The 15,501-nt window shown below is 42.9% G+C and overlaps 1 protein-coding gene across 3 annotated transcripts in view; it reads left to right on the forward strand.

The window, feature by feature from the left end:
* The first annotated feature begins 915 nt into the window (after positions 1 to 915).
* The window catches only part of SACS (sacsin molecular chaperone), a 66,161-nt gene continuing 51,575 nt past the window's right edge, over positions 916 to 15,501 (forward strand). For all 3 annotated transcript variants that reach the window (XR_004141051.2, XM_031465732.2, XM_031465734.2), the window contains exons 1-2: positions 916 to 1,268; positions 14,595 to 15,124. Coding sequence is in view for 2 of the 3 variants with exons in the window: in XM_031465732.2 (XP_031321592.2) it covers positions 15,102 to 15,124 (23 nt within the window). In the remaining variant the exon portion in view is untranslated. The remainder of the gene's footprint in view (positions 1,269 to 14,594; positions 15,125 to 15,501) is intronic.

Below are 15,501 nucleotides of genomic sequence, written 5' to 3' on the forward strand. Positions count from 1 at the left end.
CTTTGATCTCCCCAGGGAAGCGCTCCAGATTTTGCTGAGCTAAGTTAGGTATTTTCCTCCGAGGTAAAGCAACCCAGAGCTTCAAGGTTCCAGCAGTTCTGGATAAGCCCTACTGATGGAGCAGTCTTGTCTGCTAGGAAGCTGTATTGAGGAGGATGGTTCGCCCAAGGTGGGTGGAGGTGGGAGGCGGGGGTGAGGATGGGGAGGGGGTGAGGATGGGGAGGGGGTGAGGATAGGGGTTGGGGGGTGAGGATGCAGGTGGGGGGTGAGGGTAGGAATGGGGGTGGGGAGGGAATAAGGGTAGGGATAGGGAAGGGGGTGGGTGTGGGAGGTGGGGATGGGGTAGGGGTGAGGGTAAGGATGGGGGTGGTGGGTGGGGATGGGGTGGGGAGGTGAGGGGGTGGGGGGCTGTCCATAAAAATCTGCCTTTCTTGGTATTTCCCAAGGTTTCCAAAACATTTTGAGCAACTGCTTTTTTTTTCACCCTTTGGAACCGCACACCCCAATCCAAATAAAATGCAGAAAGCACCTTGTGAGCCATAACCTGCAGGGCAAACGCAGGGTGTGGTACTGTTTCATCAGCAAGCCAGCCTGTAGCTGTTTTTCTAGTTAATTCTAGTAAATTACAGGATTTGCAGACTGGACGTTGCTGGGTCACACTCTTCATTTTCCACGAGGGGGGAATGCTACCAGAGGCGCCTTGTCTGTGTCACAGGGCCTTGGGGCTGCGTGTGTCCAGTAGAGCCCAGGGCTGGTCGTACCCTCCTCCCGAATGAGTCTTTGCAACTTGAAGAGAACAGGCAACGTGCTTACTGCCAGCAGCATCCCCAGCTTGAGCGACCATGCGCATTTTGCAGCATGATTGAAACCTAAGGTTGACAATGGTCCTATCTCTTTAAAAAGAAAAAAAAAAGGCGTCTGGGCGGGGAGGGGGGTGCTGCTGACTGCGGCAGGGCACCCAGTGGCCTGGACCAGTGGCTGCGGCGGCAGTCACGCTGGAAACTGCTGATGTGACAGAAGGACAACAAAGGCCTGGGACGCGACACTGGCCGGGATCAGGGACTGCGCGAGGACCCGGCTAGATGTCACAGGAGAGGCCGGGAGCCCACAGGAGGCGGGCGCGGCTGATGGGGCCCCGTCCATCTGCTGAGAGCCAGGCTAGGACCCGGGCGCCCAGGCTCTGAGGTCGTTTTCCAGGACTGCTGGTCGTTGCCCAGGGATACTGCCTTCTGAGAGGACAGAGATGCTTCTTTACCGCCTTGTGCCCTGTAAGTAAGGGGTTCCTTTAAAAATTCCCAGTTCGGCTTCAACCGGCTGGCTTGTGGGTGAGCCGCCAGCTGCAGCGTTTCTGGAGAGGTGCTCAGACCTCTGGCTTTGTCATTATAATTTCCATTGAGGGTGGAAGGTTTGCTCACAAAGGGTCTATTGCTCTAATATGGATCGTGGGGCCAAGACTCCCAGAATGGCTTCCAGTTTAGTTTACAGTAATTGTCCTCATTTAAATAACATGCCCTTAAATCATTCCATATGTGACCGTTATCTTACGTAGAAATATCTGAAAATCCTGCTTTTAGTTAAAAACATTTTACTTAGTTATTATGTTTTATTTTAATAAGCGATTGTTGAATTCTTAGAAAGAGCATCCCGGTTTTAAGCACCACCATGACAAAAATCTCTTGCTCTTTATCTTTTGCTTAAAACAAGGTTGATACCGCAGTGGAGAGTGCTGGGCTTGTTCCTCACGTGTTCCTCTGGGGGCTTTAATATTTTCCCTCCCTATGCAAGGAAAGCCTGTTTGTTTAGTAGAAGGCGGAATGCGGGTCAGCTCATATGCTGCCCTGAAGTTACATGGAGGGGACCTCTCATTGCTCCTCCAATGCGGATGAAAGCAACGGGCAAACTCCTATTTTATTTGTTACTTAAAAAGCAAATCTCCCACATCGTTTTCTTAAGCTGTTCACTGATAGCCAAGCATGTACTAGGTGGATGCATGGTTATCACGTCCCAGTGGTTTTATTTGTGACTAACCAGTTTTCCTTCCCTAATCTTGCCGCAAAGTCTTACTTCATGTCGGGGACAAATGACACCCAGTGTCCTCCTTCCGTGGCCGTCCCTTCATCCTTTCTATACCTCCCCCGGCTTTTTGGCCCATTTTCCCTTCTTTACTGTCGAGGTCAAAGCTCCTTCAGTCTCCCTATCAAACGAATCAAGCCAGATCGTCTGTCTTCCCATATTTTCCTTGTTCCTTGCTTGGTCTGTAAGATCTTTTCCATGACTAACATGGTGTTTTCTATTCTTCACATAATTAGGAAAAGAAGTCTAGTTACAGCCTTGTTTTAAGACCAAGGTTGGCAGCATCTCGTGTATTGCTGCTGTATACTGGATTTGCTCTAAGCAGCTGTGGGTTCAGATCTCAGCTCTGCAGCCCCTGAAAATTCAGTCAGCTCCCGCAGGCTTCCCCGTTCCTTCCCATGTCAGAGATGTTGTTCACATAGTTTTGCAGGGTCAAAATGAGCCAGTGCACCTGAAGGCACCTAGCGCAGTCCCTGGCACCATGTGGCTGTTTAGCGGGTGTTCTGTCCACCCATCCCCGGGCTGCAGGCTTGAGTGGTTTCTCGTGCCTTTTCCCTAAAGGAATGAATGTTGAAATGGTCTTTTGACCGAGTGCTTCTTAAGCAGCACCGAGTACAAAAAATGTGTTCAATACTTGCTAGGGACTCCTCTCTTAAAGTAGGACTGCTGATTTCCACGTGGCCGCAGGAGTGCGCTGCTGGAGGGGAAGGCCACCCCTCTCCGTCTGCCTCCTATTAAACCCTGCGTGACGGCAGACTGGAGGACGATATTGACTGTCCTGCCCTGAGTCCAAGGGAGTGAGGACCACTAATGGGCCCCGTGCAGAGAGTGCCAAGCTGGAAATGGGAACGGTTCCCGTGGCCGTTCTGATCTTGGACGACCTGGGTGGTAATTTGCTTTCTGTATTGCCAGTCCTGTTACTATTTTAGTTTGTGTTATATGTCCCTTTCTCCTTGTTGACTTTGCGTCCCTTAAGTGCTGCGCGTAGCACATGGTGTCAGATTTAGGTTGAGGATGGAGCCGCCATGCCAGTGCCTAAGGGAGCCCGAGGAAGTGGGAGAAACAGGGGACCCCTGGACGGGGACCAGGGGCGTGGCTCCACCTGGGCCTCGGCTCCTCTTCGTGCTGATTGGAAAGTCATGTAACTTCATCTTTAAGAGAGGGGCTACAGCGCAGGGCATCTTTAAATTTCCTGCAAGGCCTGGTGCACTCAGTTTATGGCAGTTATTCGATCAAATACCGCATTTCACGTATGTTGTCTCTCCATTCTCACAACAGCCTGATGAAACAGGCAGCCCTGTTTTGCAGATTATAAAATGTCACATTAAGAGAGAGCAGAGCCCCAACCGTTTCTTATTTGTGGAAGGAGGGGTCTACTGGATGGCGCCTAAGTTTGCCTTTCTTACTGCACATCAGTGAGCGCTCCAGCTGCCGACCCTGAGCGGTGGTCCCTGCACCAGTGTCCCTCTCGGGGGTCTCAGGGCACAGTCCATGGTGACGTGAAGCCCAGGACAGCTTCTCAGTTTGTAAGGGGGATCAGTGGTCCACTCGCAGCATCATTCCATCCAGACGAGCGTTCCTTTTCAGTATCTGCTCTGGATTCAGCCAAGAGTCTATCACCCAGTAAAGAAATTGTGGCCTCTGCAGTTCACAGGTCCTGTTCATGTGTTCTGAGATGACAACATTTAAAAATGATTCAAAGCCACCTGAATATTTTTATGGGTGATCATTTGAACTTCACAGATCTTACTTCATTAAAGTATTCCGTGCCGGAGAAGAGTTTGAATTTGGGCGTATCTGGACTTTGTGCGCTATTTTAACGTAGTATTAGAGGTTTAGTCCTTCTCTTTGTTTTCAATGCAGTGATGAATTTAACCATTAAAAAAAAGTTCTAACAGGGTTACCAGATAAATTACAGAAACTACTGCAGAAGATAAACAAATGCTAAGAAATTATTTGTTATTTACTTGAAATTCAAAGTTAACTAGGCATAATTTTGTGAAATCTGGCAACCTTACATAAACAGAACCTTAAATAATAGTTACTTTGAGTGTAAAGATCTTAACTTGTTAGGTTTTTAAATGTAAAACATAAATTACATCTAGAGTTTATTTATTTAATGGAGGGACTGAGGATGGAACCCGGGACCTTGTGAACGCTAAGCACACTCTCTGCCCCTGAGCTACACCCTCCCCCTAAAACATAAATTACACCTAATCCTTATCAGTGTCCGATAATACGTGAAACATCTCACGGGCTTTATGTACCGATGCTTTGGTCTATTACACGCTGACGCGCAGTGACTGTCCTAAGAAAGTGCTGATCCTGAGGAAAGGCTGCTGTCCCACTCACCTTCATACTCCCCTGGGGCCCTGCTAATGCATGAAAAAAATTACCTAGGATTTTAAATTTATTTCCTTGGAGTTAGGTAGACGTGGTTTTGAAAACTGGCTCTGTATCATGGAGCTCTGTTACTTCGTCTCTTGGAAGCTCGGTTTCCTCCTCCTTAAGCAGGACCGGGAATAGCTCAGCGGTTCCCACCGCTGGGGTCAAATGGCAGGTGTGCAAAGCCCCCACCAGGCTCCCGAAGAAACTGTGATTTTCAAGCGAATGAGTGTCTATCAAAAAGCCAGATAATAATAATACTAGATAATATCAAAAGAGATGAATTTCAATCATAGAATCTGTTTTTAATATAGTATCATTATTTTTTAATTGAAGGACAGTTGATTTATAATGTGTTGGTTTATGGGGTACAGCACAGTGATTCAGTCATATATATATTCTTATTATTTTTCACATTCTTTTTCATTCTGGGTTATTACAAGATATTGATGATAGCCTCCTGTTTTTAATATATTATTTTTAAAAGCTTTATTGAGATATAATTCACATACTATACGATTCACCCATATAGTATATTACTTTTATGTAAAATTTCATTTTTGAAGATAAGTGAGCTTTCAAAGGTAAACCTAAAAGTCTGAGGAGTTTGTTCCGGTGCCAGTCCCTCCAGACCCCTGCCTCCAGCAGTTAACAGTCCTCGTTGACCGACCAAACGCTGAGGTTTAGATCAGCTTTGTTCAAGATGCTCTGTAAAAGCATACGTGTCTTTTATTACTTGGAAATTGGCCATAGTGAGTAAATTATTCATTCTTTATTGAGTACCTTCTGTATCCATGGTCCTGCCTCTGACCAAGAAGGGGCAGCAAGGAGAAATAACACATTCCTGAGGAACTTTCAGCAACACAGACACGGAAGAGTTATACAACGCAGAAGGGATTTGGAGCGCGGAGGGAATAATTCACACTTATTAAATCTCGGATACAATATCTTTTCTGCTGTACGTTTTACTTTACACACACACACGCATCACTCACCTTCATTTTGGGGCTCTGTAAAGTGCATTTATGTAAATCTTCAGCTTGGTCTATTGATTTACAGGGTGAATTAATCTGACTTCTCCATTTTGCAAAGATGCCATCTTAAAGTCTTTGCTGACTCATGCTTTGTTCTGACATTAAGGAGAGCAAGACCGTTTTTCTGAGGGTAATGCCAGAGGAGGTTTTCTGGGGCCCGAGGTCTGTCTGTTTTGGCTCCTTGTTCCTGTAGTGTGAGGGACTTTCATGGGTACATTTTCAGCACATCACGGAGGATTTAGCTGCCTCTAAATTTGTTTGATCAAACGTGATGAAAGGTAATGTTGAGTTTTAATTCCCATCTTTAGGGGAACATGTACCCCATTTGCAGGAGATCACTAAAGCCGATTCTGGCTCTATTGTTTGCTATAAAATGCATGAAAAGACTGTTTCTAGGGAAACTGCATCTGCTGCAGAGGGTGGCCCTGTGAACCAGGGGCACAGAGAACAGCGAAGGAGGAGGGGGCACCCGAGGCGTCCCTGTTTCGTCCGGACACGGCCCTGGTCACACAGTGGTCATGGTTTAAGCCTGGGGTGTCCAGGCTTAACGTTCACCTTGGTGAGTGGATGGAGCTGGCGTGTTTCTCTCCTGCTCTGTAAATGACGTCATGTATGTGCCAAGTCTGCCTGCTCCGGGGGAAGCCCAGGTTGCCAAGATAGGGCGTCTCTGCTGGGAAGGTCAAGAAGTCTTGGATGGATGGACACACTGTGCTCGTATGAGCCGCGGGCAGTGGCTTCAGGCGTCAAAGCCAAATGCGTGGACTCCGCAGCTGGACAGCCAATCCCGTTCCCCAATAGCGATGATGGTTTGGCTCCTGAAGTGTGAGAGAAAGTCGAGAATCAGTGGGCAGAGAATGCTGTGAACATCCCATGTCCCTTTATGATGTGCAGGAGAATATTCCACGAGCAAAGAATGGCTGCTCTTATGGCAACACTTGCCTGCAGGTGCTTAATAGAGCTTTTAGACAGAGTGGAGGCTGGTCCACTCTGGATGAAGTGGTCAGCGGATGGGACAAGTCAGCCCCGGGTTGCAGATGGGGAGGGCTGGGCACAGAGAGGGGATGTGGCCCTCTCCCCCAAAGTGATGCAGTGGGAGCAGCTTCCTTCCCGATGGGGGAGAGTATGGGCATAGAAGGAAATAATGTTTGAGTGCCTGCATTGTGTCTGGCACTCACTAGTAACACTAAGGTAAGAGATGGGGGTGAAGGACCTCACTTTAAGTCCCAGCGTGAGATGGTGCTTAACTTTGCAGGACACCAATTTCCTTATCTGTGCAACGGAATGAGCAGTTTCCTACCAAATCACTAAGCTGTTATGAGACTGAAATAAGATAATATCTATGAAATCACTTCAACAGGTTAAAAATACCGCACGTCCACAGTCTTGCTGAACTGAGTTACAACTTTACAATCAATAGCATTTCAACGATACACAAAATTTAGAATGTGCTGATTTTCTTGGGCATGTTAATGAACTCTGTAAACATAAAATTATCATGAATGCAATAAGAACAGATTTATCATATAATGATTGATTGGATTGTCTTGTTGAGGAGTTGTCAAATTTATTAGCATGGATAGTTTGAAAGTTCACATTTCTTATTTTTAAAATTGCATCAGACTGCTGTTCAATCATATTAGATGCCATAAAAAGGTTACTAGCTTTTATCTTCCAGGCAATGTCAGTGTTAAGGATTTATAAAAGTAAGTGTGTGATGTATTGAAGCTCTCAAAAATGGGTGCATTATCAGGCAAAGATTTATACATGAGATGCATAAACCATATAAGAATAAAAATCCTGTATGGTGTTAATCATATAATCAGTAAGGAACAAAAACAAAAAAGAAGTTTAAAACTATAAAAATGAAATAGAATTAAACATATACTTAATTTTAAGCAGAGATGTGCTCATATAGCTACATATTTAGAATGTTTACCCATAGCACACCAAGAAATAGGTATTTGCTGAACTGAATAAAGGTGTGTGATACTATATATAAAATAGATAAACAACAAAGTCCTACTGTAGACCACAGGAAACTATATTCAATATCTTATAATAACCTATAATGGAAAAAAATCTGAAAAAGAACATACATATATATACACACACACACACGTATATGTATAACTGAATCACTATGCTGAACTCCTGAAACTAACACAACATTGTAAATTAACTATACTTCAATTAAAATAAAAGGCATGACCCCTCATGTAACACCAAGCAATTAAAAAAAAAGGTTTGTGGGTGTGTGTGTGCATGTGTGTGTGCGCGTGCAAGAGAGAAATCATGTACTGGGGATTAAAAAAAAGACATAATATTTCTTTTGTCTGTGTATTTTGACCTTGAATCAGTACAAAGCAATCATGAGAGTAAGTAGAACATACGTAATGGAGGCTGCGTAAATGTTGACGTAGTCTACACACTTCAGCATCATTACATGAAAGCAGCCTGGTTTATTGTTGAGGTCCCTGACCCGGGTGCTAGAGGTCTGCTGGGGCTGTGTCATGTCCTCATTGTGGCCCTGTGGTGGCTCTGTGACGGTGTGCACACCCTCACACTTGGACTGCAGAGCTCACGCCTGTAAACTGACATGGACAGGTCCCGAGGACTTCTGTCCTCCTGCCCCTTTCTCTGTGCCCTTACGGTGGGGGCACATCCTCCAACCTCTTTAGGCTTTAGACTCTTACCTGCAAAATGAGGAAGCCATCTGGTCTACCTCCTTCAAAAAGTCATCTTGAGGATCACATGAAACAGTATGTGATTGTAAAGGATTGCACACGTGTATGGTACTGTCGAGGAGGAAGAAATTTTCCTCAACCCTCTGAAGTTCTGCTGGCTGGTCTGAGGATTAAATGGACATGAGACAGAATAAGATGAGAAATACAAATCTGCACGTGATAAAATTGCATAGAACTTTAGACGCATACAAGTGCATATAAAACTGGCAAGATCTGAGTACGATTTGTGGATTGTACCGATGTCAATTTCTTGGTTTTGTGATAGTTATTAGGTTTTCATTGGGGGAAACTGGGTGAACAGTACATGGAATCTCTTTGTACTTCAACTTACTGTGAAGCTATAATTATTTCAAAATAAAACAATAGTAAGAAAAAGAAAAAGAAGAGAAAAATCAAACAAAATGTTACCAACATGTGTATATGGAGAGTCAGGAACTGAGTAACTCACTGAAATGGCCAAAGCCATCCCCTTAAATATCATCTTTGGCTAAAGGCAAGAGGGGATATTGAGAGTAATGGTTTGGGACTTCAAAGGGGAGGAAGGCAATTTACAAGAGGCTGGAAAAGTGAAGGTTTGGTGAACAACTGTTGGCTGGACCAGGCAGGGACAATGGGACACGGAAAGGAATTGTAGCAGACTTTGTAGGCCCCCCATCCACACGACCAGTTCACGCTACAGTGATCTAAGCTGATGGCATCCTCCCTGAACAGGGCTTCTGCATACTTTTAGGCAGCTAGCAGGAAGGTCAAAGGTTCGTCCTGAGTCTTTGGGGCCTTAAAAATAATCAGCCTAACTTAATTCTCATGTCAAAGAGACACCGTTTGGGATGGCAGATTTTGCTCCCCTGTAGCACTATTATTTAAGTACCACACACAGAACTTTATGCTTGTGGGGAGGGATTTACGGATCTTTGGAGCCCTGGCGAATACTTTGGAAAGCTTGGAGAGTAAGCTCTCAGGGGGTGTTTTGTAGGGAGCTGGACACTTGCCCTGGGGGCAGAGAGGGCACGATTGGTGTTTAAGGAAGGAGTGGGTGCTATTCAAGGAGGCACCAAAAAGGTGAGGCCGTGCCGTGAGGGGGTGGCCTTTTTTGCAAATCCCTTCTCTCCTGCCTCCCTCTCCATTTCTCTTCCTTCTTTCCTCCTTTTAAAAACCTTATTACATAGACTCTATTATTCCATCTGTACCTCACTCTTAATTGACAGCCAGTATGATCACAGATGAAAGATGTTAAACATACCACTTCAAGCAGATGGCATCATAGACTCTTCAGCATGTTGCAGACATATTTGCAACATTATCCCATGTAGGGGACGTGATTTATAACACACATTTAATGTTTAGCATTTCAAATGGAAGTACATTATGCGTACAAAAGCATATCTGCAAGTTAGTCTTTTGCCCACTTTTCTTTGAGGCTATTTCCTTTTTTATCTTCAAAAGCACGTCAGTGATTATATTTGTGACAAATGTATTCTCCTGATTTACGTAGCTTGCTTTAGGTGAATGGAAGTTCTTTATTTTAATGTGATTTGAATGTAACCATCTTTTCTTCTATGGTTAGTACTTTCTCTTTGTTGTTTAAGGAGTTCTCTCTACCCTGAGGTTGTAAAGATATTGGGTTATATTTCTTTCTAAAAACTTTAAAGTTTGATTTTCTTACTTATGCCCTTAATCATCTGGAATTGACACTTGTGTGTGGCGTGAGGTGTAGAAACATTTATGTTTCTAGGTGGTTAAGCACTCGTCCCAGTAAGGTTTTGAATGGCCCAGCTTTCCCCAATGAGCGCTGCAGACACCTCTGTCACGTGTCACGTCTGCGTTCACGCGTGGATCCGTCCCTGAGCTTTTTGCTGTTTGGGTGTTCCTGTGGGGATTCCATGCTGACTAAGTTATGACAGTTTTATGTTACAGTTTGCGGTTTAGTAAACAAGTCTTCCCCTCATTCTTCTGAAGGAGTATCTTTCTTTATTCCTGTCCCTTTGTTCTTCCATAAAACTTTTAGAATCTCAGGTTTTGTTTTGAAAGGGAATGCCTTTGAATTACAGACCAGTTTGAGGAAAGCTGACGTCTCGGTGGTGCCGAGCCTCCCTGCCTGCTATGAACATATTTTTAGAAGGGCATCTTTTGTTCAAGTGTATAGATTTTCTATCTAAAATTTTTATACACCTTCTTTTGTTATAATTATTCCAACTATTATCAATGATTTTCTTTAAAAATACCTTTTTAAGAAAAAAGTTTGCACAGAAGCAGACTCGCAGACATAGTAAACAATCTATGGTTACTGGGGAAAGGGGGTGGGAAGGGATAAATTTGGGAGTTTGAGCTTTGCAAATGCTAGCCACTATATATGAAAATAGATTAAAAAACCAGATTTCTTCCGTATAGCACAGGGAACCATGTTCAATATCTTGTAACACCCTTTAGTGAAAAAGAATATGAAAACGAATGTATGTGTGTATATGCATGACTGAGACATCTTGCTGGACACCAGAAATTGACATGTCATAACTGACTGTACTTCAGCATAAACAACAGAACAGAAAACCCACGCTGGTATGTAGAAGTGCAGTTGAACTTCTGTCAGCAACTTTGGTAAACCCTATCATTAATTCTGCTCATTTGTCTGAAACACTTTTCGAATGTTCCATCTGTGAATGGGGACAGCTTTGTCCTCTCTCCCCCCGCCCCTCCTGCCTTTCCTCCTTTTTTGTCTTGTCCTGGTAGCACCTCCAGGGAGATGTTTACTAGAAACGGACACAGTCCAGTATGAAGTTTGCCCATTACAGACATTCCCACTCACTTCCTATTTACTAATAGTTTTCGTTTTTTTTTTCCATTTTTTTTAGGTGGTGGGTCCTTAACAGATATTTAATTTTATCCTTTGATAAATCCAATCAATTTGGCCATAAAGTAGTATCTTTATTATACTGTAGATGCTACATTCAACTTGCTAATATGACCTTTGAATTTTCGCATCTTTATTTGTTCATGAGTGAGATTGGCCAGTGGTTTTCTTTCTCATATGGTCCCAAGCTGGTTGAGATCATTAGATTTGGGAATATTATCAGACTGATGAAATTATTTGGGCATATTGTCTGTTTCTATTCTCTGGTAGAATCTGTAGGTTTTAGATTTACCTGTTTATTGAGCATTTGGAACAATTCAACAGCAAAATTGTCTAGCCTAATGTTTTCCCAGTGGGGAGATTTAAAAATATCAGTGATTGAATCTACTTAATAGAATTGACTTATTTCTTGAATTGGCTTGGTACTTTACATTTTTTCCAAGAATTTATCCATTTTCAAAATTTGAAAATTCATTACCTTGAAATTTTAAAATAATATTCTCTGCTCTTTTTAATGTCTAATGCATCCCATTTTTCATCCCAATATTTTTTTGAACTTGTTTTTATCTTGATCAGTCTTGCGACAACTTGGCCAATTTTATTAGTCTTTTTAGAGAACTACTTTTGTTTTTGTTGATATTTTCCATTGTATCTTTGTTTCCCCATTTCATTAATTCCACTAATATCTACTCTCAACCTTATTTTCTTTGGGTTTATCCCCATTATCTTTTTCCTGAGTTCTTGAAATGGTTACTTAATTTTCAGCCTTTCTTCTTTCTGAATGGAATTATTGAAGGCAATAAATGCCCCATGAATTTACTAATCCCCATTTATAATGAAGAAAGAGCAAGTCAAAGACTTAGTGTTTTTCATGGACACTTGTTTTCAACCAGAATTTTATAAGATTCCTTTTGTATTCCTTTTATGTATTTTTAGAGTTACCTTCTATTTGTGGAGCATGGTACTGGGTTTCCATTTATACTGTGGATGGAAAGTTTCCTTTTATAATACATTTATTTAAGTAGAGAATCATTTTAAGAAAAAACATTAGGTAAATAATCAAGCAGGTGGCACACAAATAGGCCAAAGATCCCCGAAGTGATATGTTGCATCTCAGACATGAGGCAGGTTAGATGACCACTGTTTGGAACTTTAACTTGGGAAACTGCTCTTCCAGGTAACACGCTGCCTTCTTTCATCCATGTGTGTGGTCATTGGCATATATGGTTGTTCAACCACAGGGAGTGGTTTCTGAGCAATCAGAGGATAAGACAGGTCCTGGGGACATGCATACGTACAAAGAATCCAGTGTCCAGAAAAGTACAATAGTTTATGGAATTCTAGATTGTGGGTTAAATGTTCGTAGTAGAAGTGATATTAAAATTAAAGATCGGATTACTAGTGAGAGTTGGTGAGCTGTTAGGACACGGGGACCTAGAGTGGGTCCTTCAAGAGCACAGCCTCGATGCCTTTCCCCCTTTGAAAGGTTGATAGGCTGGCAGCTCAGCGGAGGTCAGGAGAAAGACCGTATCTTGGCTTTAACAATACGCTGGGTGAAGTCATCGCATCCGGCTAGAAACGATGGAAATGCATGCGTTTGATGTGCAATCATGAGAGCTTGGAGTGATTGAGGAAGAACTACTCAAAGACTGTTCTTTGTAACCAATGTCTTCTTGTCCATCTGGAGGAAACTTACAAAAATTAGCCACAGGGCGCGCTGCTGTTTAGCAGTTTGTCGAACATACCAGGTAATATTAAATTAATTAATATCCCAGATGACAGAATACACATTTTGAAAGATGTCAGCAAACTGGAATTTGAGATGGAAACTCATTCAGTGAGGTCGGTAAGCATGAACGCGCAGTGTTCTTAGATCAATACTCCTGTTTACCTTTAAGGTTCCCACAGAGGCCGAGCATCCTGAGCAGATAATCTGTAGTCTGCTGGCAAAGCCTTCAAGATCTTGCTTCAAGTACAACCCCTTCCAGATTTCCCTTGAAGGCTCAGGTTTTACCGTAAACATTCATATAGAGCCTGCATCTGTTCAACAATACATTCATGTTTTATGGCTATCTTTAAAAATGACATTTTCATTATCAAGTTTTTTTTCATTTAAAACACATATTTAGATTAATTCCAATGCTCAGAATTGATGATGAGTTAAAAACATACATACTTGTCTAGAATCATAGAATTTTCAGGGTGCTGATAGCTTAGAACACTTATTCCAATTCTCCTGTTTTACAGATAATGAAATCAGCCCTAATCCTCCACTTTGTTATATATAACCTCTCTTAATCTAAACATTTCAAATCAAAGAATCCAGTTTTTAAAATTCATTATCATACGAAAGGCTTCTATTCTCTTGCTATTATAATTCCTTAATTGAATTTGACTTCTTAAATTTTAATTTTAAATCTAGAATTCTTCTAATCCTGGACACGTGGCAATCAAAGTTTTTGATCTATGATTTCATATAAAAGAATAATAAGAATTTAAATTGGTTCGGGTCCATTCATCTCACTCATGGTGCCTAGGAATAATTTTATTACAGCAAGTCACTAAGGAAGTGCCTAGGGGGATGAATTTACAGTGAGTTTTGAGTTTCTTCCCTGGGTCTCAAAGAATCCAAGCATCTATAGTGTCTTAAGTGTAGCTTAGACTGGTATCTCTGTGTTACTTTTGTCCACAAGGACACACTGTTGGGGAACAAAGACAGAATAAGAAGCCAGGAGCTGATTTTCCCGTGTCCAGTCCCTCGCATCTAGCCCAATGAGCTGAAGCGTGACTTCTCACCTTCCTGCTCTCATACCCGGCAGTTCAGCCTCTCTCGTTCTGTCTGCTCCAAAGAACTCTTAAATGCCATGATGTCTAAGACAGCAACTTGGAAGTTATAAAGTACTTATAACCGTGGTATTTGTAGGCATGGGTAGAAAATTCAGTCTCATGCATCTCTCTGGATAATCATTGTGAACCTTTGTCATCTTTTTCTTCTAGTTTGTTTCTTAAAGCGTCGGACTGTTGCAGGCACTGGTGGTTATTAAGAGTATTACTAGTTAAATAAAAAGTTCCTGATGGATACATTTTCTCTTCTTCTTTTTTGTTTAACATTGATGTTTCATTTTCAAATGCCAGTTATAATGTGTAAAGTCCTAGGATCTGGGGATATTGTTCCTGAAAAAAGAACACATTGTGTGAAGCACATATTCCACTGGGAAGAAGCCAGGGAAATAGAGGAATGAGAAGAAATGTGTGGGGAGTGAGAACATGAAACCAAATTAAGTAGACGTGTTTTTATTTACAGAGAGTGCCATGTCGCGTTGCCATGCGTGTCTGCTGGCGGTGTGGGGAGGGCTGGTGCCAGGCTGTGGTGCAGCCATCAGTTTATAATTAGAAAGTCCCTAGAGCTCAGAACCACGCTGTCTCCCCCCAGGAAGTGCACTTTCAGTGTATCTTGCTTTGAGTACTCTCCCCTACTCCTTCCTTACCCTTCCGTGATTTTTCTTTCAGGATCCCAGAAGTGATGCCAAGATATAGGTGTTCCCAGAGCAAGAAGAAAGACCCTGGCCGAGGAGTATTTCACATCTGCTGAGATGAGGGGGGGACCACACGGAGCCCGAGAACTTCTACAGCATCTCCCCGCCATGCTCAAGAAGAAACACCAAAGCTCTTCAGATGAAAAGAGCTCACCTTTGCTTCGGGGAAAAGCCAAAAACCACTAGTTAATCAAAACCATTTTACCTTAAGAACGTCTGTGGGTTGTTGGAGCAGAAGGATCAGAGCCCAAGGAGGCAACTCTTTCAGACTGGAGGATCATACTGTAAGGACCCGAAACACAGAGCACAGCAATGCTCTTGGACATCAGGTGATGAAAGGACACTGAGGGGAAAACAGCCTTTTCACTGGCCTGGCGGAGCTGAGCCTGGAGCACACGTTTAAGGCAAACACAGAGGAAAGACTCAGAAGAAAGAAAACACATTTTCATGGTTTTCACAGACAGATGTTCCAGGACAAGTGATGACGGAGACCAAGGATAATAGGTAAATATGTTAATGTTTTCGATGACGACAAGTTGCATGGAGGTTTTAAGGCTTATTGGGTTTTCCCAAATGAAACAGATGCAGGCAAAAACAAACGAAAGCTCTCTAGAGGTGAGGTGAGCCGACCCTGGATCCCTGGGTCTAACGGGGATCGTGCAGGTAACACTTCACGCCATGGGCTGACAGCCACCCCTAGTATTTGTCCAGATGCTTTTGGGTTTTGCTTCCTGGTGTGGCTCTTGTGAAGGACACTTGGCTAGATGTGTCCTGTTTTCTCCTTCGTAACGTGTAGATTGGTGCCTCTCACCGGCCATAGGGTCACTAGGAAAATATTAAATAACTGTGAAGTACTTGGCATTACATCAAATAAGCTGGGA

This window comes from Camelus dromedarius, chromosome 13, assembly GCF_036321535.1.
Source record: "Camelus dromedarius isolate mCamDro1 chromosome 13, mCamDro1.pat, whole genome shotgun sequence".
NCBI lineage: Eukaryota > Metazoa > Chordata > Mammalia > Artiodactyla > Camelidae > Camelus > Camelus dromedarius.